Genomic DNA, 20,592 nt, shown 5'->3' on the forward strand with positions numbered 1-20,592 from the left:
GTTTAGGATGAAAAATAGGGAGTTTTGAAATATTTTAAAATAGTAGGGAATAGGAGAAAATATAATAAGTAATGTTGTGTAAATAGGTAATTTTTTTATAATATACAACAATCAACTCCAGCTTCGTTTCTAGCCCAACTGAAGATGGGCTGGGCCTAATCTCCAATGGACATTACTGGTGACTCCAAGTTTTACACAAAATTTGGCCCATACTAATTTTGTGTACATAATTGCATATTTTACCTTTCAAATGAGTGGTCAATAGTTTTTAGCCTTTAGCAACTGGACTTAATACTTATATACCTAGCGAGGTGAAGTTGATGTCATGTCAAACATAATTAGTGAAAAATTATTCTTGTTTGTTCGGAAGGACATAACTATATATATAAATAATTAAGAGAAGTGTAAATAATCCTTATTTTTGAAGGGTGGGATGTTGTTTACGAAAAAAGAGAAAGTGGTTTGGCTTTGCAACAGCTAAACAAACTTAGCGGCTGTTTCGTAGCGCTGATGAAATCACATAAGGTTTTTATTCTTGGGGTTCATCTTTTTAAAGGAAGTTATATATATACTTGTATGTGAAGTTGGTAAATTCCAGAAGTGAGTTAACGTCACGTATGTTATGTTATTACATAACCCAAAAGAAGTTAAAGGCCCAAACGTCGAAAGATTCTCTTTGGATAAATATATGAATGGCCCACAGCATGCACAATCGTGACGCAAAATACCCGGCCTTTTTTTTTTCCATTAAGTTAATAGAGCGAATCTATGATGACTTAGTTGCTTGCAAAAATGGAAGTGGATGGAGGTGAATGGACTGGGAATTCGCGGTTTTTGATTGTGAATTACCAAGATGGAGGAATTTTGGACCTCATGCGCTTTCTCCTATCAGCTAACAAGGAAAACGCTCATAAATTTCTCCACTATTCCGACGGCGGTACCCCTGTGGTGGCGGAAGAGTTGACACGTGTTCATGACGATACCACTGCCGGAGATCATCGATGGGTTATATTTGTCTCCGTTATTGTGCGCAAATTAATCGCCATTTTCGGTAAACCCATGGAATGGTTTGGGTATCTCCTCGACTTCATCCTCAACCTTCTCTCTCTCAATGGCAACTTTTTTGGCCTTTTCTACAATATATTGCATGGTAATACTTAACACTTGCTCCTTTTTAGCAGAGTAGCGAATTATAATGTACACACATCCATGGATTCAACTATTAAATATAATGTGGCTTGTGTAAAATACTTTTTTTTACCGCTAAAGATATTGGGTTTGAGTCGCACCGGACTGTTACTATTCATCCTACCAAGGTTGGGGTGGAAACAAAAAGAAATAGTACGTAATAGAAGATTTATGAGTCACATGTTACATGAGGTGCTGATTTTATCTGGTGATTTAAAAAGTAGTAGCTTTTTTGTTGGGCACTCTTTGCTTTTGAATTTGCATTCTTATTCTTGCCACTTGAATAGGACTTCCAAAATTTAGGAACAAAACTATATTTCCCATAACAACCTGACGTTAGTGCCATTTGCACTTACTTGGCACTTCGCTACTAAATATCATCACACTTATCTTTTTGAGTTGAATGCTGCCTCAAACTATTCTGTTGTGTTTCCATTATCAAGCTTTGTCTCTCTCAAATTATATTTATGAACAAAATGTTTTGTGAAAACAGGAAAGGTGGTGATGCCACAGAGAGGGTCAGAAACGTTTATAAGTGCGATTGGGCATTTAGATGGGCGTATAGACTTATACAGGACTGAGACGTTAACCAAGGAAATTGGAGAGCCTGATTTCTGGCAGAAAGATATTCAACTTGGAATAGGACACAGAGCCCTTATGGACCTCTGTATGATGGCTTCAAAGTTGGCCTACGAGAATGCAAAGGTCGTTCAGAATGTCGTAAATATTCACTGGAAGGTTATGTTATGATTCCTATTTATTTTTTATTTTTTTATTCTTCTGCTCTAACTAATGGAAGAAAATAAGTTTACCATGTTGTTTATGAAAACTTATACTTAAAATTGATTTCCATAACAGATGCATTTTGTGGATTTCTACAATTGTTGGAATGGTGAGAATTCAACCTTTACCTTACATTCGAGTCATCCAAAATTACCATTTAAGCACACCCTCTTTCAGGGGAGAGTTAATCCTTTAAGACTTTGCAAGTCGCTTCTTGCCAGCCTTCAAGGGAAAATAAAACCACATTGTGAACTCACCTTTCATCCTTTTGTTTGTTTATCACTGTTACTGGTTTATTCTCTATGTTGGAGCAGACTTTGACTCATTTACTTCTTTTTCTTCATCATCAATTGTTATGACATCTTCTGATTTATGGGCTGTTTTCTTGTTCTTTCTCTGCACTTGCTGATATAGATTTCGAGAAAGAGATGTCCACCCAGGTTTTTATATTGTGTGATAAGCCAAAAGATGCAAACTTGATAGTCATCAGCTTCAGGGGCACAGAGCCTTTTGATGCTGATGACTGGATCACTGATTTTGACTACTCTTGGTACGAGATTCCAAAACTTGGCAAAGTACACATGGGTTTCTTGGAAGCCTTAGGTTTAGGGAGCAGAGCTAAAGTCTCCACATTTCATGAACAGCTGTTCATGAATAATCAGAACTTCACCAAATTAGAGAATGATGCAACTATTGCTCCTTCAGAAAGTTCTGAATCTTCTACCATGTTCAGTGATTCTGATGCACACAGTGTGTCAGACCAGTCGCCTGAATCAGATAGGCCTACTGATGCCGGATCAAAGAAGTTCAAACTAGATATGCCAGAGAGGACGGCATACTATGTTGTCAGGAGTAAACTCAAAAGGTTACTCAATGAGCACAAGAATGCAAAGTTTGTTGTTACAGGCCATAGCCTTGGTGGAGCATTAGCTATATTATTCCCGACAATCCTAGTGCTGCATGAGGAGATGAATGTCATGGAACGGTTATTGGGGATATATACATATGGGCAGCCAAGGATTGGGAACAGACAGTTAGGGAGGTTCATGGAAGCCCATTTGGAACATCCAGTCCCAAAGTACTTCAGAGTTGTTTATTCCAATGATCTTGTGCCAAGATTACCTTATGATAATAAAACATTCCTGTTTAAACACTTTGGGATTTGCCAGTATTACAACAGCTTATATGTTGAGCAGGTAAAAGCTTCAATGCCCTATTCTTTCTACAGTTATCAATGTTGCTCGTCTAATATCTGGTGTTCTTCTCGAAATGTCAATTGGCTTGCAGCACATTGTCCTCTAATATCCATTCAAGCTTCTTAGATGATGAAACATTTGTCAAATTTATTAATTTCATAGTGTTCAGTCTCAATTCTTTAGCTGTTTCCTCATAGTAAAGTTGTCTAATATGAAATGAAAATGTTCTGTGTGTTGTACTAATACCTTTTCATGGTTGTCTATAGAACGTCGATGAAGAGCCAAACAGAAACTATTTTGGGCTGCGATTTCTGATACCATTGTATCTGAATGCTGGGTGGGAGCTCATCAGAAGCTTTACAATGGGTCACATATATGGAGCCGAGTATGAGGAATGCTGGGAATCAGTTGTGCTTCGCGTGCTAGGACTTTTCCTTCCTGGTATTTCTGCCCACAGCCCAGTTGATTACGTGAACTCCGTCAGACTTGGAAAGGAGAGAAGTACCCAAATGTCGTCTTTTTAGAAATACTTTTGTCACAAAATAGCGGGGTTTACAGCTACAGAAGATCATGCAGAAGGCGTCCAGTTTAGTTTTTGAAGGTTGTTTGGAGTTTATTTATCTAAAGTAAACTTAAATCAGCTTTTTGTTTATGAGTTCAGTGAACTATATGTTCAAATAAGACTTCCCTTTGTAGAATATGTGTTTTTTTTGTTGTTGAGCACTTTGTGTGCATTGGATAAACCCCCAACGTGTAATAGCTACCATACAAGAGAAGTAACTCGCACTGTCCATGTCTTATGTGGCTCGACTCAGAAAGCATTCAGGGGGATTGATAACCACCCTCCAAACCAACTGAACCATTGTGAATAACCACCCTTCAAATCAACCGAGTCCTCGTGAAGGACAAATATGTGGTTTTATATACATTAAATTTTGTTTTTACATGCTTCCTCTTACTTCTTTAGTTTTCTTGACCATATCTTCTTTTTCCCTTCTGTAATTGACATTTTCTTCAAACCATCCAGCAATGTGGAAGCTTGACGATTTTCCTTCAGAGTAGAAATTGAAAAGAATCAACTAAAAAGGATAGTCCTTCGATTTGATTTCCGGCTTAAAAATAAACTAATAAGAATGAGAGAGCGAATAATAGAATATTTTGAAATTTTAAAGATATTCAACTATGTTAAATTGCGTTATAAATTTCTTAAATTAGTAGCACCTAATAGTTTAGTTCTCAAAAGTCAAAACTACTACATAATGTGCTCATTTTTCACATTAAAATGCCTACATGATGTAAAAGTAAAACTCGTAGCATTCTACGTGTTTTACTCAACTCAAACATCCTGTTCATTTTAATAAACGTACGATGAGCTTCTCTCTCCAATTTTCTTTTCTTTTTTTTTTTTAAAAAAATATTTTTTTTTATATCAATCCAAATGGGCTCCAATTTATCATAAATTAGGTAGAAACTTAGATATTAAAGAAAGAAAAGGGTTTATCTCGCAAGTGTGGCTATGGTGGGACGTGTCAAATTTTGGATTGTAGCCAAACATGAGATTTGATTTAAAGGGAATTGGCCAAATCACCGAAAGCAGGCATCTTCATCATAAATTAGTTTGTTTATTTATACAGAATTATACGCTTTTACTAGTTATAGCATTCGGTATCTTTTTCTGGGTAACTGCCAAACCACCACAAATTTCAAGTTTCCATTTAACTCTTCAACTTCAACCCAACCAAATTTATTTGCTTAATTGTGCAGAACCACTCCCTATATCTTCTAGGTGCTTTCATTCGTTCCGAGGTAAGAAAAGATTTTTGTTTCTTTGAATGCTTTATGCCACTCGTTTAACTTCTGAGGTTTGTGGATCTTTTAGGCGACTTTTTTTTTTTTTGTATGTAAAATTTGTTTCATAAATGCTTCTCAACATAAATCTTGACAAAGAGAAGGAATTTTACCAAGTATTTAGGTTCAGAAATGGATAATTTTCTTACTGTGAAATATCCTTATGGCAGGTTTTACTGTTATTTTTCAGTAAAATGCCTCAAATTGGACTTGTTTCTGCTGTTAACTTGAGAGTCCAAGGTAGTTCAGCTTATCTTTGGAGCTCGAGGTCGTCTTCTTTGGGAACTGAAAGTCGAGATGGTTGCTTGCAAAGGAATTCGTTATGTTTTGCTGGTAGCGAATCAATGGGTCATAAGTTAAAGATTCGTACTCCCCATGCCACGACCAGAAGATTGGTTAAGGACTTGGGGCCTTTAAAGGTTTGGTTTGAATTCTATAGACTGATGACTTGAATTATTATCTCAAGGCATATATTTCTCTAAAATAAAGGAACTATCTTGTCATTCAGGTCGTATGCATTGATTATCCAAGACCAGAGCTGGACAATACAGTTAACTATTTGGAGGCTGCATTTTTATCATCAACGTTCCGTGCTTCTCCGCGCCCAACTAAACCATTGGAGATTGTTATTGCTGGTGCAGGTGATATTCCGGGTCATCTATATTTGTAGCATTCGTTTTGCTTATTTCGAAGGAAGCATTTTTTTGCTGTATTATCATTTGAATATTTATTGTACCTGTACATGCCTGATTAACTGTTTGACTACAAAATTTGAGGTTATTAAGCTCTTGTCATTTTGCGACTAAATAGAAAGTCACTGCTGATTGGACTAGGAGCAGTTACACAAGTTGTAAATTTTGACTATTCAGCCATCACTCTCTTTATTTCTGCTGTTATAATGTCTTATCTCTCTATCATTTGAGCCATGATAAGTCACTGAACATGCTATTGTCTGTGACATGTCCAAATGGTGACTCTGAAGTATTAGAGGTGTATATATCAATTCTCCAGTGCAAGATTGATCCCATCCCACTATACCTATATATTGCAGTATGTGGAGTTCCAAAATTTGAACACTAAATTAAGTTACACAATAAGGGGTTGCAACCTTTAATGCATGCAATCTGTGAGAACGTGAAGCAGATATATGATAGATCTTCATATTTCATCTTTACTATGCTGGAGCAGTGACCTCTAAGCTGCCTTGAACTTGTTCATTGACTTGGTTGCAAAATACTGTAACATTCATTTTCAACTAGTACTATAATCAACTAGTAGAAAATTATATTACTACCTAAAGAAGTGTTATTTGCATGATTTGTTCCATTGTACTTCAAAGCATATAATAAAGAAGGCAACGCAAGGTACTAGATAGCTATTTCAGATAAATGGAGCAGTAACATGATTCTATGATAATTCAACTTTTTGGAATATCAGGTTTGGGTGGTTTGTCTACAGCAAAATATTTGGCAGATGCTGGTCACAAACCGATACTGCTGGAGGCAAGGGATGTTCTAGGTGGAAAGGTTAAGAAGATCAAAAATTTCCTTTTTTTTAAAAAATCCTTTTTCTTTTTGTGTCTTTCCCTATTAGTAGTCCTTTTTGGGGTAGGGGTTCTGTTTGTTTCATATAAATGTGCTGTCTTTTCTGGTAGATTCTACGTAACCTAGCTAATACCTTTAGTCTAGATCACTATGTTAAGTAGTTTCAAAACAAAAAACTCTCTCTTAGTTTGTTTTATGTTTTGATGCATGTTTTCTCTAAAGATTAGATGTCCTTTTTGTCTACTTGCTTTTGTTACATTTGCATTTAGGTGCAAGTTGGTATTTGCATACTTAATAATGCATGTTTTAATTTTACTTTTCTGCCTATTCTATGTCCTTTAATCAAGAATCGATTTGCACGCTATTTCTTCCTCGTATTTTATGCATCTATATGCTTTCAAGTTGAAATGGCTAGAATGGATTATCTTGCTTATGGAGTCACCAAGAATTCTAGTTGTATAGGCAAACAATTGATTTAGTATTAGTCTTTATGTGTTCTACTGTTGAGAATTTATATCTCCCTTTAGGTAGCTGCATGGAAAGATGATGATGGAGATTGGTACGAGACTGGTTTGCATATATTCTGTAAGTTTGACCTCTCATTGTTATATGTTTACGTTAATCTTCTATATACTGTCATTGTATTTTTTTTTTTGATCTCTAGCCAATTAGACATCTCCTATCCTCGTTTGTCGTTTATCGTTTATCTTTTACAAAAATAGCCTATTATTGTCAGTAAATCTGTATTTTGTCTAGCTTCTCCTTTCTCATCTTATTATTCATATAGTGACTCATACAAATTGGTGCTTGATCTCTTTTAAGTTGGGGCTTACCCAAATATTCAGAACCTGTTTGGAGAATTAGGGATTAACGATCGATTGCAATGGAAGGAACATTCAATGATATTTGCAATGCCAAGCAAGCCAGGAGAATTCAGCCGCTTTGATTTCTCCGAAGCTTTACCCGCTCCTTTAAATGGTGAGCTAATCACGAGTAAATTTCTCCCTCTTGTAGTTATTTTGTTAAACTTCCCTAATAAGCTGTAAAGTTGATTAGAATTCTAAAAAAAAAATCTGTAAAATTGATAAGTCAATCACACCTATGGGACTTTACTAACCTTAAAAGAGCATAAAAGTTCATTACTTCTTCATTGGACCTTTTGTGTGCAGCTAAAATATTAAATTCTTTGATATAATTTGCAGGAATTTTAGCCATCTTAAAGAATAACGAAATGCTTACATGGCCAGAGAAAGTCAAATTTGCAATTGGACTCTTGCCAGCAATGCTTGGAGGGCAATCTTATGTTGAAGCTCAAGATGGGATAAGTGTTAAGGACTGGATGAGAAAGCAAGTGCGTAATCAATTATGTTGCTTTTTAAGTGCATAAACCCTGGCTATATAGTTACCAGTTCACACACAAATTGTTCATTTGAGGTGTTAGATTGTCTACCTGCCTCTCTTTTGCTAAGAGCATACATCTAGCAAATCTCAGCAGCAGCAAGTTGCTTTGCAGGGTGTGCCGGACAGGGTGACAGATGAGGTGTTCATTGCTATGTCAAAGGCACTCAACTTTATAAACCCTGACGAACTTTCAATGCAGTGCATTTTGATCGCATTGAACAGGTTTCTTCAGGTTAGAATCCTGATCCCACATTCAAAACAAAGAGAGAGAGAGAAGTACTTTTGTCCCTTCCAGACTCTCACATAACATGAAATCTCTAACTAAGGAGCTTAAATGTGATTGGGTTGTCCATAAGTTCATCTTGTTTGGTACGCAACACTAGATTGCTGTAGGAAACATTCATAATGGCAGTTTTGAAGATGAAACTTTTGAAGTTACCATCCGTCAAATAATATACTTTGGTTTTGCTTGTTACTTCTGGAGGGACAGGTTTCTCTAGGTTGAGGGCATATTGTTTAACTGCTGGAGAAGTTTTTGTTTAATCGACATACTCTCAGAAGCTTCTACTAGCAGAAATGGAATTGATTTATGCTAACTTGGACACTTATATTAACCATCCTCCTCCTCCTTTTTCTTTTCCCATTACTTTTCTGAATCATCTTCTGGAACTTCTATTAAACTTCTCCAAATTCTACCATGCAAATGGGCCTCTTGTAAATTATACCCTGAATCTCATGGATGAAGGACTACTTTACTGATTCACTTTTAAACAGCTCAGTTGTCATCTAGTATGCATTTTATTGTCTTAAAGAATTTAAGGTGAACTACTTATAACTTGGAAACAAACAAACCCCGAAAGAATAAGAAATGATGGTGAATTTCTCCATTCAGTTTAGCTTTTCTGATATATTTGATTTATTAATTAACAGGAGAAACATGGTTCAAAAATGGCCTTTTTAGATGGTAATCCTCCTGAGAGACTTTGCATGCCGATTGTTGAACACATTGAGTCAAAAGGTGGCCAAGTCAGACTGAACTCACGAATAAAAAAGATTGAGCTGAATGAGGATGGAAGTGTCAAGAGTTTTATACTGAGTGACGGTAGTGCAATCGAGGGAGATGCTTTTGTGTTTGCCGCTCCAGGTATAATATCCATTATACTAGTTGATTAATCCAGTTTTCAGTTTCTTAATATGAGTTTATGATTTTTGCTGATTTTTGATGAACCAATTAGTGGATATTTTCAAGCTTCTATTGCCTGAAGACTGGAAAGAGATTCCATATTTCCAAAAGTTGGAGAAGTTAGTCGGAGTACCTGTGATAAATGTACATATATGGTTAGTGTTGAATATTTTACTTGTTAGTGTTTGTGTGTAGCATACCTATGTATGTGCAATGAAATGTCTATACATGTATGTTTATAAATATTGACTTGCATATCCTCAGTCTTGTGTGAATTTCCCTTGAATGAGGAATTATGGATGTTGGGTTTTCCGAAACTTAGATAGTAAAAGTGCAAATTTCTGTACATATTTTAATGAGAAGAACTACCATCGTTCTGGCCATTAGTGGCTAATATTCTGCTGAAAAGAAAAAAATTCTCATCATGAATTCATATGTATCCTTAATATACTGAAGCGACTACTGTTATCGGTACCAAACCAATAACGATTGTATAAATTAAACTGCAGGTTTGACAGAAAACTGAAGAACACATATGATCATTTGCTCTTCAGCAGGTTAATTTCATTCACTTTATTCTTCCAAAGCAGTTTGTGTGTCGATGACTTCATTTTCATTTAGTTCCCTTCCTCCTCTTCCAGTGTCATTATTATTTGATACAACATTGAGTAGACGGATTATCAATTTCCTGCAAATTTCCTAGTGACTTAAATCATTAGATTCATATCATTGTAAATGGCTATGTTTAATAGAAAGTTAATGAAGTATTTATTGGTCTAAATAAGCATTTGTTGTTGCCCCTCCCCCTTCCCGGTGAAAATCCTTTCTCTAAGCATTAGCTGGTGAGATTCAGTTGAGGATAGACATGACATGTCACGGCAACCACTTCTCCGTGGCATGAAAAATGGACTAGAGATCCAAGTCGTCCACATTTCATCAGCTATATGTTAATTATGTTCCCTTTAGTTTTTAAATGACACCGCTGGTGGAGACAAGATAAATAGAGCTCCTTTTTCAATTCTTAAAATATTGTGTTGTTTATGATACTTCTATTGGTTCCTTTTCTTAATTTCTCTTTCATATTCATGCAGAAGCTCACTGCTCAGTGTGTATGCTGACATGTCTGTTACATGTAAGGTATTCATATGTAACCATTTATATTGCTCTCAAATTATAATCTGTGGACTTGTGTATAATTTGCTGTGAATTGCATAATGCTTGTTGGTAAGTGTATGAATTCCCGCTGTTGTAATCTTCATTTGGGATATACAATGATATTGGTTTTGTATATATGGAATAGCCAGGGCTATGATCCTGTCTGTGCACGGGCCCGGAGCCACCACATGAGGCAAGTTACACAGGACAAGTAAAGAAATTTTGACGAAACTTAGCCGGAGATTTTTTTTTTCCATTTTAGCTAATTTTCTAAGAATTTAATGGGATAAAATTCTTTTATTAGCTATCTAGGTTCTTGCTGCCTTGGGGGTGGAGGGGTAAGAAGAGAACTTAATTCAGTGTTACCTGCAGTTTTGGAAAGAGTCTACAGATCTACTTCTCAGTTTTATTGGTTGTGGAAATCTGTACAAATATAAAGCATTGCCAAAAAGTTGGAGAAGTTAAACTTGAAAAAAGAGGCTTATGATAGAACACTCAGACAATTGTCTATCGTAAAAATATTTTCCTTTGCTGTGTATAGTCATTATCCCATTCTCTTCATGTGTGTTTTACGACCCTCTGACATAGCTGGCCTCTATGCAGGAATATTACAACCCCAATCAGTCTATGTTGGAATTGGTTTTTGCACCTGCAGAAGAGTGGATATCTCGCAGCGACTCAGAAATTATTGATGCAACGATGAAGGAACTAGCAACGCTTTTTCCTGATGAAATTTCAGCAGATCAAAGCAAAGCAAAAATATTGAAGTACCATGTTGTCAAAACTCCGAGGTAATATAGCATTTGTCCTTCATAGTTGCTCATCATGATATGTTTTTTCACTCTTCATACAAATATTTAGATCATATTTGAGAGTCCTGCATTTACTAGAATCGAGTCCGAATGGAGTCTATACATGAATCCTTGTTGATCTGCTTTTTTTCTCTCAGGTCTGTTTATAAAACTGTGCCAGGTTGTGAACCCTGTCGGCCTTTACAAAGATCCCCAATAGAGGGGTTTTATTTAGCCGGTGACTACACGAAACAGAAATACTTGGCTTCAATGGAAGGCGCTGTCTTATCAGGAAAGCTTTGTGCTCAAGCTATTGTACAGGTAAGTTCTCACTGGTTGTCAGCAGTTGTTTCTTTCATTCCTGGTATGTTTGATTATATTCTGTCTTCTTTGTTATGGTAGAGAAGTGTAGAACCATTTCTTAGGCATTACATTTGGTAGCAGTCTCTTTCTGTAAGCCTGTTTCTCATTAATTTGGCGGGAGAGAGGGGTTGTCAAGTAGTACAACTTCACTTCTGACGGAGCTTCTTTCTCTCAACTTGTACCTTCAACAGAAATGGATGTCGAACATGCCTATACTAATTCTGCCTAGCGTAATAGTTTCTCCAACCAAATTTAATAGTTTGTGCACACACCAGTTAAGTTCAAGGAGTACTGTAGTCTCCCATTCTTAATTATGGTCTTGGTTTGATCCCTTGGAAAAGGAGAAAATGTTGGAGGGAGCAATTTCCCCTTTAAACGGCACGCAAAACCAGATAAGTTGGACGAGTGAGTTTTGAATACTGGATGGATTAAACAAACAAAAAAAAAATTGGCGCACAGATTGCAGTGTTGTGTGGTCTTAGAACCTCAGTAGTAGCGTGATATATGCAGAGAGTTGTGTTTATTCATCTTTTATTACACCTATATTTTGCAGGATTATGAGTTACTTGTTGGACGTAGCCAAAAGAAGTTGTCGGAAGCAAGCGTAGTTTAGCTTTGTGGTTATTATTTAGCTTCTGTACACTAAATTTATGATGCAAGAAGCGTTGTACACAACATATAGAAGAAGAGTGCGAGGTGAAGCAAGTAGGAGAAATGTTAGGAAAGCTCCTATACAAAAGGATGGCATGTTGAAGATTAGCATCTTTTTAATCCCAAGTTTAAATATAAAGCATATTTTATGTACCACTTTCTTTATCTGGGGTTTGTAATCCCTTTATATCTTTATGCAATCTTTACGTTAGTTAATATCTATCTATCGATATTCTAGTATCTTATACTATAGATCCAACTGAACCAAGAAATTATGAACCGTGTCTTCCAGAAATTCTAATAATGATGGGAGCAATATAAATATAAGGATGTCTTTGACAATAAAAGGGCGGTGGAAGAGTTATAGTGAAAGCTTCTGGCCATCAAATGGGCTCTTTGTCACATGATTGAACTACTTCACCACCTACCGTTGGTATCCATAGTAAATTGAGATTAAAAAAAGTTAAAACAAACTATTCATTCCATGTCATTTTACTTTTCAACTTGCTATCTTCTAATTATAAGTGGGTTGTGGAGAGAGCACTGTTGGGTCAGCAAAGCAAAGTAGATTATACTCTATAATATTATGATGATTAGTCAACTGCTGCTCACTTACAACGATGGAAATGGGGATGAGGGTAACTTTAGCTACACTCTTGGGCATACATTGTATTTGGATAGGAAACAATCTACAAAAAAAGGAATGTTCTTAGAAAAAGACTCACTGAATCTGCACTCACTTCTTTTTGTCCTTATTATTGCCGCTTCACAGTTCATTACAAAATCTCTCCAATATACAATTGTGATTTGTGATTATTTCTTTGGGTTTATATTCCACCGACCCATTTTGTCAGGATTTTTTCTAGGCTCCAATATCCAAGTTAAAAGGCACATGAGTTTATGGATTCTCAAGTGATAATTATAGAGATACTAAGTATCTTTAGCGGGGAAGATAAAGATATGAAGTATAAGTTAGGCTATGGCCTATGCAATCCCAGTTCCATTAACCTAGTAGAGAAAGATCTGTGATGAGCTGTATCATATCTTATAAAAAATGATGATGAGTATAAACAAGTAGATCTATTGAGATTTGAGGTCCTCCCAAAACGTAACAATTCAAAATTGTATATTTTGTTATTTGCAAGATTAGTAGATAAATGAGTAACTATCACAGCTCGGTTTCATCTAATTAAACATTAAGCAAATCGACTGACTAATGATGAGTTGAGATTTAAATAATAATTAAAGGCAGAGTGGGTTTTGGACGAATATCCAATGTAGTTCAAGTGAGAACGATAAAGAATTATTTGCCGATGGGACTCGGACTCCAAAAATAGCCGACATTGTGTTTCAAAATCCCATAGGGATGCCTTGTCCAGATTAAGCAACCTTCCTTTTCTCACGCCCACTTTACCACTTTTCTAATCAAAACGCACGTAACTACAAATTACAACAATCATCCCTTGGATTCCAATTTACTATGCCTCAAAGTGTAAAATACGTTCACTCCAAGATTTTAAAACCAGTGTGCTTCTTTCCATGCAAATCCCCACTGTTTTCAAAGTGACCATGTTCATTGTTTACCCCCTTCTTGATTTCTTGGTATAAATACTTTGTTTCCTTTTAACATTTTTCCATCAGGGTCCAGCTCCAATTGAGCTTTTTTCCCCTTTTTACTCTCTTCTCAATCTCCCAAAACTAAAAGTTATCAACTTTACTACTAGTAAGAAATTATGGCTGATCAACAAGTAAAGCAAGTATCATCATACAGGAATGGATCATCAAAGAAGAAGAACAACATTTCAAGAAAGTGTGCTTCCTTGATTAAAGAACAAAGAGCCCGGATTTACATTCTCCGTAGATGTGCCACTATGCTTCTCTGTTGGTATATTCAAGGGGATGAATGAGTTCATCCATCATCAATCCCCAAATCAACTACCACTACTTCTTCAATTAAACGTACAACCCCTACTCTACATAGTCTACCTTGTATCCGTATGTGCTTTCCCCTTTTTGGCTCCACCCATCATTTCCACGTGCTTGATCATGAAAAAGAATCGGGACGTGTTGAAGATATAATTAAGTAAATAAATGTGTACTCTCTCGAGATAGTCACACACTTCAACACGGCTACCTACTCAGGCACTTGGTCGTATTGCTCCTGTTTGTCTTCCATAGTTTCTTAGAAGTCCCTAGTTACTCTTGTCATTTTGATCGTGTACCACTTCACATTTTTTACCCAAACTCTATTGGGTTTTTTTGGTCCATGAACAAATTACAGGGGAGATGGTCACTTTGAAACAGAGGTTTTTGGACAAACAGGGGACAAAAATTGGATGGGGAAGCTGATAAGAGGGCATTTCCAAGCATATGGTGGACACAAAGTTGTTCTATATAATCTGAAAGCCTATTTTGATGTAACAAGTGTAATGCAATCCACCTGACTTTTCTAGTATGTTTAATTTGGAGCAAATAAATATCGACAATTGAATAGTAATTCAATAAGTGTAACACATCCATAGTGATGTGCTAGCATGTTTACTACTAGTAATAAGGAGGGCCGCGATGGCAGCCCTTAATGGAATAAAAGGAAGGGATTGTATGTTTAGCCGTCTTTTGTGTGATGATATTGTAATTCAATATTACTTTTTTTGTTATTTGGGGTCAAGAAGTTAGTTTCTGGGAGTTTGTTTGGCATGAGAATATATTAGATAAGAGTGTCGTTGGATTTGGAAACCAGGTTGGTGATCAACATGCTACTAGCTTGAGCCAACCTGGTTCTACTATTCCCATGTATATAAGATATTTTCATGGACACAATTGGTTTGAACTTGAAATTTTAACAGCTAATAATATGTTAAAAAGATTTGAATATTTGATATTATGTGTAACTGAATCCTGCAACATTCATAGGCTGTTGAATACTTGGAGAAAATTAAAAACGAATTATTTACCAGTAAAAGGAATCTTCACTTGCAAAACTACCCATAACATAAATAATTTATTGTGCTAAAATAAAGCTTTTATTCCCGCCCTCAGTCTCAGTGGGCTCTAAAGTTATATATAATGCTTCCAAAAGTTGCTAAATTCCCCTACACACAATCAATGCAGTCATCTTATTAAATTTGTTATATTCGACTTTTAACTTCCAAGGTTATTGGTCATCGTTTCTTTCTCCATCTGAAATTGATGCATATTTGATGTGTATGTTAAATCAACATATTTATTAGCACATGAATTTTTATCCCTAAAGTATAAAATCACGATAGTATTTAGAGAAACTAAATGAGGTATTTTGCTCCTAGAAAAATTTGTGGCGAATTGAAAAGGTTTAAGTAAGTTGAATTACTACAAGTTGGTGTATATCAATTATATAAACAACAATTTAAATTCAATGTAATTTAGATACTGTCTTATTCAAGTGCAGGTTGGAAATGATTTTGGTTTCAAGTTTGCCTATAACCTGCTTGTGGAAATGCCCGAACCAGAGTTTAGAGCATAACTGATACTAAATGGTCAAGGTAAATTCGTGGTAACATGAATTGGATATGCTTATTTCCCCATGTATACTCCTACAACCAGAAACTGTTGAACCCCAAAACGAATGGGTACTACTTTTTTCTTCTGATTGCTTTTACTAGACTAGATTGAATGCTGGCTTTCCATGACCCCTGAACCTCTAGGGAGTTCCTTTCATTTTGCATGATTGCATAGGTTATGCATTGGAGTTACACGTTACTGAATTAGTCAATGAGAATTTCCATGTCTTATTCCCAGATACTAATGCTGCCTAAGTTTGTTATCTTTAACTTAACATCCAATGTTAGCCATGATGCAAAATCGTAAATGTAATTTATTGAGGAAATCGTCCACTTTATACATTTATTCCTATATGTTAACTTCCTACGTGTAAAAACCAAAAAAGTTCATCTATACAGACACTCACAGCTACTTCAAATTTATGCATACCCCACCACCTTATTTAGGTGCTCCCTCGTTGGATACTACTCTGTTGAGCCACTCAACCACTTCTGCTATACTTGGCCTTTTGAAAGGATTCTGGCTGACACACATGCAGGCAACATCAAGCACTTGAAGCATTTCTTCTTCGAAACCCTTGTCTCTTAGTATGGGATCAAATATTTCTTCTTGTTTACCCTCATTTCTCATTAGGTGCACCCATACAACCAATTCCCTTGACATCTTTGGTTTGCTCATGTCCACAGGTCTTCTGCCAGCCAGGAGTTCTAACATCACAACTCCAAAACTATAGACATCTCCTCTCAAAGTGGCTATCCATGATTGACTATACTCTGGTGGGATGTAGCCAAGGGTACCAACCAGTTCAGTGGTGACGTGAGTTTGGTAAGGAAGAATCAATCTGGACAATCCGAAATCTGCCACATGTGCTTTAAACTTTTCATCAAGGAGGATGTTACTGGACTTTATGTCACGATGAACAATATGTGGTTCACATATCTGATGCATGTAAGCCAGCCCACAACTTGCCCCCTGTGCAATCTTCAGTCGAGTTGGCCAATCAAGTTGGGATGCTCCATCAGTCTTCTCGTGCAACCAGTAGTCCAGACTTCCATTTTGCATATAGGAATAGAACAGCAACCTACAGCCATCATGCACACAGTAACCTTGAAGAGAGACCAAATTATCATGTTGGGCAGTGGATAAAACTTCCACCTCTGCTTTGAATTCTCTTTCAATTAAACCCATATCTCCTGAAAGTTTCTTAACAGCCAACGTAGTTCCATCTGCTAACGTTGCTTTATAGACCAGACCAAAGCCTCCACAACCAACTATGTTTGCTTGGTTGAAGTTATTTGTGGCTCTCAGAATGTCAAAAATTGTGAGATCATTAATCTGATCCTTATTGGTTGGAAACATAACAAGCATGCTGTTATCCTTTCCAATCTCAGCAGACAATCCAGAAGTGGAGTTGTAGGACACAATTTCCAAGTCATTTTTCTCGGCGTCACCTCTTGGAAGGATCCTCCTCTTGGAGAATATCCAGAATGCTATGATGATGACTGTGAAGGCAATGCCAAAGGAGATCCCTAGGATGAGTCCAATTAAGATTTTCCGTTTTGAGGTTTTTCTAACTGCAGAAGGTTGTGTAATTCCTGATCGATCAGGGCAAGGGTGCTGCAGGATTTGACCACACAGTCCTGGATTACCTAAGAAACTAGTGATAGGAAATGTGTCAAACTGACCTCCCGTTGGAATAGGTCCCTCAAGATTGTTGTGAGCAACACTAAAAGAAGACAAAAAATGAAGACCCTTGAGTGAAGAAGGAATTTCACCTGAGAGGTTGTTGGCAGAGAGGTCTAGTTTTTCCAGATTAGTGAGGTTGGATATTGTTTCTGGAATGTTTCCTGTAAAGTTGTTCTTGCTCAGATCAAGAACATGAATGTACTTCAGCTGGCCAATCTCCGTTGGAATATTGCCATCAAGGTTGTTGTTTCCAAGGTAAATAGCTGGTGGCAGGTTTGACAGTAGATTATATTGCTGATTTGAGGCATTGTTTGGTTGAACAAACACAGGCAATTCTAAAGCACTTCTGTCGACCTGATCAGCAGCCTCTTGTGATGCGAGTCTTTGCAGTTGAGTAAGTTCGACTGGGAAGCCTCCATATAGAAAATTCTGAGACAAATCCAGGTAAAATAGATTCTGTAAAGTCCCCAACCAACCTGGAATTTTGCCTGTGATTTGATTCATAGAAAGGTCTAGAACCTCTACCCTCCCAAGTTTAACCAACCATGTGGGTATCTGTCCGGCGAAATTACAACCACCTAAACCCAGAATTTGGAGATTTTGAAAATCTTCAGACCCAATCAAGTCCCTATTATCAGGCAACGTTTCATTATAAAAGTTTTTGGTGAGGATTAGTGTGGTAAGATTCTTACAACCCTTAAGGACTTCTATTGCCCCTGCAAAATTGGTTAGGCTGTTATTGGAAACCGAGAGGAAGGACAAAGCTTGTAAAGACATTATACCAGGCGAGATATCTCCTGTCAGGTAGTTAGTAGCCAGACGGATTGCAGTTAATGACCTGCATGAAAAAAGGCTTTGTGGAATGCTTCCAGTGAAGAAGTTATTTCCAAGGTCGATTATGCCAAGTCGACTAAGGTTGGAGAAATCAAGAGCTGAGAGTTCACCTTCCAAGAAGTTGACCCTTAAATTGAGCACAGTGAGACGGGTGCAGGTCATCAGCGATGGCGGCACAGTGCCATTTAGATTGTTTATATGGAGGAGCAACTGTTCCAATCTGGAGAGTCTTCCAATATCTTGAGGGATCAAACCTGTCAACTCATTGCCATAGAGTGCGAGGATTCTGAGGTTGACAAGGTTGACAATGCTTTCTGGGATGGGTCCAGAAAATTTATTGCCAGGTAAAGATATTTCTTGCAGTGTTGACACACTATAAATACCATCAGGAATGAATCCCGAAAGATGGTTGAATCCTGCTCTCAAAGTAACCAAACTGGAGCAACTCCCAAACCCTTGGGGCATCTGGCCCCTGAAGTCATTGGAAGTGAAATCAAGAACTCTGACAGCGGCTGAGTAGCTGCAAATAAAAGAGGGTATTGGACCAGAGAAGCTATTGTTGCTAATATCGAAACTCTCTAAATTAATTGCTGGCTCGAGAAATGATGATAGTATTGTCCCATTGAAGTGGTTGCTAGAGAGATTTACTGTCTTGATGGGTGATGGCAATCTATCTGATAGCGGCAATCGTCCTGATAAACGGTTATAACTCAAGTCAATGATCTGCAAGGTACTAAATGAGTTGAAAAATCCATCTGGGAGGGGACCAAAAAATCGATTATTTGACAGGCTGAGTTGAGAGAGTTTGGTTAAATTTGCAATAGCAGGGGTTATGTTTCCAAAAAGGCTTCTTGAGGGAAGCCAGAGAGTGGTTACTCGGCCATTATCATCACAAGCAACACCTTCCCACAAGGTGCAGCAATCCGCGGAAGAAGACCAATTCAAAGGAGAAGGTGAAGAGATACCAACAGAGAATGATAACAAAGAATCACGATCAAGCTGATTGCAAGAAGCATGACAGATGGTAGCAACAGAAGAAAGAAGTAGAACAAGTATCAGTATTATTGGATAATAGAGAGATTTATGGTGGGGTGAAGAAGAATGGATGGAAGTAAGAAGCATGGCTTGTCGAAATTGATGATATGTCAGACCAGATTGGAGGCGGCTGTCTTTATTATCCATGATGATTAATATTTTTAGACAACTAAAGATGAAGAAGAAAGACAGTTGAAGATGCCAAGATACTCCAATCAACCATGTGGGTATTTTTTTGGCAATTCTTTGTGCTGTTGATCGTGCAGACTTTAGTCTAACCCCATGAAGAGAAGAGGAGAGAGAGAGTGTTAGTTGATGTTGACAAGGTGCAATTTTTATGTAGCAAAAAGGTGAGGTATGAGTTTTTGAAATAAAGCGTTTACTTTTGGGACGGCTGGTGGACTTTGTTTATTCTATGGATATTTGAAAGCGTGTAATATACATGGGAGAGAGAGACTTTACCATACTATTCTCCTCACTTTGTGTCTTCTTTCTAAGTAATTTTAAGCAACAGATTATGGCTTATTGTTATGAATTTGTTGCTATCCTATGGCCTATGGAAACTGTTTCAGATAATAAAGCCAGCCAGACCTTTAGAGATGGTCACATACTTTTCTCTTTTGGTGTTCCTTTTTTATGCAACTGACTAGATGTACATGTTATGTTCTTCAACATTATTTGGCATCGTGTTCATTTTTTTTTAAAAAAAAAAATACATCACCTGGTCCGTTGACTATTCAATTCGTTTCCCGATCCATCCAATTATTTTATTTGTTTTACTTCTCTTTTTTTGGTGACAAGGGAGTAAATATATAGCCGGATTGAGATAGACACTTTCAATGTCTGGAAATTCCAGACTCCTGAATCCACGGAGTTTGACAGCGTCTCAAGGCATCATTTAGAAAAATTACTCTGCAGACAGAGAAAAAATATCTTTTTGATTTGGCCAATCGATGCTGCTAAGAGCCCTCAACTGTTGTGATACAGAATCTTGAAAACAAAATCCAATTTATTTCAAGTGGAGTCGTCATTTTCACCCTTTGAGGAATCATAATCCATTACCGTGCGCATGATGGTGAGAGGAAAGGGGATCCAAATAATTGTTCAAAAGTCAATATTCATAATCACAACAAATAATCCTCAAAGGAATCATTATGGCTTTTATGAGTATAGTGGAAGGAACACCATCAGATAGGAATCGCACACTTTAGCAAACATATATCATGTCTTCTCACGTGATAAATTTAAGTTGAACGGGATGTCACATGGTAAAAACAAAACGTTTCAAAGTTGGTGCAGAGCATTGTATATATACACAGACAGTTGTTGTGTGGAGTATAGTCAGTCACTTTCACCAACCACCAAAGTTTACCAATTTGTAGAGACCTCAAGAC

The 20,592-nt window shown here is 37.0% G+C and overlaps 4 protein-coding genes across 11 annotated transcripts; 3 read left to right on the top strand and 1 right to left on the bottom strand.

The window, feature by feature from the left end:
• The first annotated feature begins 666 nt into the window (after positions 1-666).
• LOC101267789 (triacylglycerol lipase OBL1) lies at positions 667-3,865 on the top strand. Its single transcript, XM_004235468.5, has 5 exons — positions 667-1,150; positions 1,682-1,926; positions 2,047-2,080; positions 2,386-3,167; positions 3,434-3,865. Exons 1-5 carry the CDS (start codon positions 793-795, stop codon positions 3,689-3,691), a joined length of 1,677 nt encoding a protein of 558 aa, XP_004235516.1. The 5' UTR covers positions 667-792; the 3' UTR covers positions 3,692-3,865.
• Positions 3,866-4,455: 590 nt separating this feature from the next.
• PDS (phytoene desaturase) lies at positions 4,456-12,319 on the top strand. 8 transcript variants are annotated; one of them, XM_010320110.4, is made up of 16 exons: positions 4,456-4,846; positions 4,932-4,973; positions 5,186-5,434; positions 5,524-5,656; positions 6,453-6,541; positions 7,087-7,144; positions 7,382-7,537; positions 7,762-7,910; positions 8,073-8,192; positions 8,891-9,104; positions 9,196-9,298; positions 9,653-9,700; positions 10,235-10,280; positions 10,902-11,089; positions 11,248-11,410; positions 12,006-12,319. In XM_010320110.4, the coding sequence occupies exons 1-16, from the start codon at positions 4,721-4,723 to the stop codon at positions 12,063-12,065; spliced, it is 1,944 nt and encodes a 647-aa protein (XP_010318412.1). In that variant the 5' UTR covers positions 4,456-4,720; the 3' UTR covers positions 12,066-12,319. The 8 variants fall into 8 exon arrangements, 7 of the variants coding, with proteins under 7 accessions (XP_010318412.1, XP_069150945.1, XP_010318414.1 ...); XM_069294844.1 differs by having other exon boundaries at positions 4,481-4,764; positions 5,206-5,434; XM_010320112.3 differs by having other exon boundaries at positions 4,625-4,846; positions 5,206-5,434.
• Positions 12,320-13,696: 1,377 nt separating this feature from the next.
• Positions 13,697-14,760, top strand: LOC104646517 (small polypeptide DEVIL 22). The gene has a single exon (XM_010320143.4). The coding sequence runs from the start codon at positions 13,837-13,839 to the stop codon at positions 14,008-14,010; it is 174 nt and encodes a 57-aa protein (XP_010318445.1). The 5' UTR covers positions 13,697-13,836; the 3' UTR covers positions 14,011-14,760.
• A 1,166-nt stretch (positions 14,761-15,926) lies between these two features.
• Positions 15,927-19,862, bottom strand: LOC101267502 (tyrosine-sulfated glycopeptide receptor 1). Its single transcript, XM_004235467.5, has one exon. It carries the CDS (start codon positions 19,343-19,345, stop codon positions 16,082-16,084), a length of 3,264 nt encoding a protein of 1,087 aa, XP_004235515.1. The 5' UTR covers positions 19,346-19,862; the 3' UTR covers positions 15,927-16,081.
• Between the last annotated feature and the right edge of the window lie 730 nt (positions 19,863-20,592).

Source organism: Solanum lycopersicum, chromosome 3 (assembly GCF_036512215.1).
Source record: "Solanum lycopersicum chromosome 3, SLM_r2.1".
Classification (NCBI taxonomy): Eukaryota; Viridiplantae; Streptophyta; class Magnoliopsida; order Solanales; family Solanaceae; genus Solanum; species Solanum lycopersicum.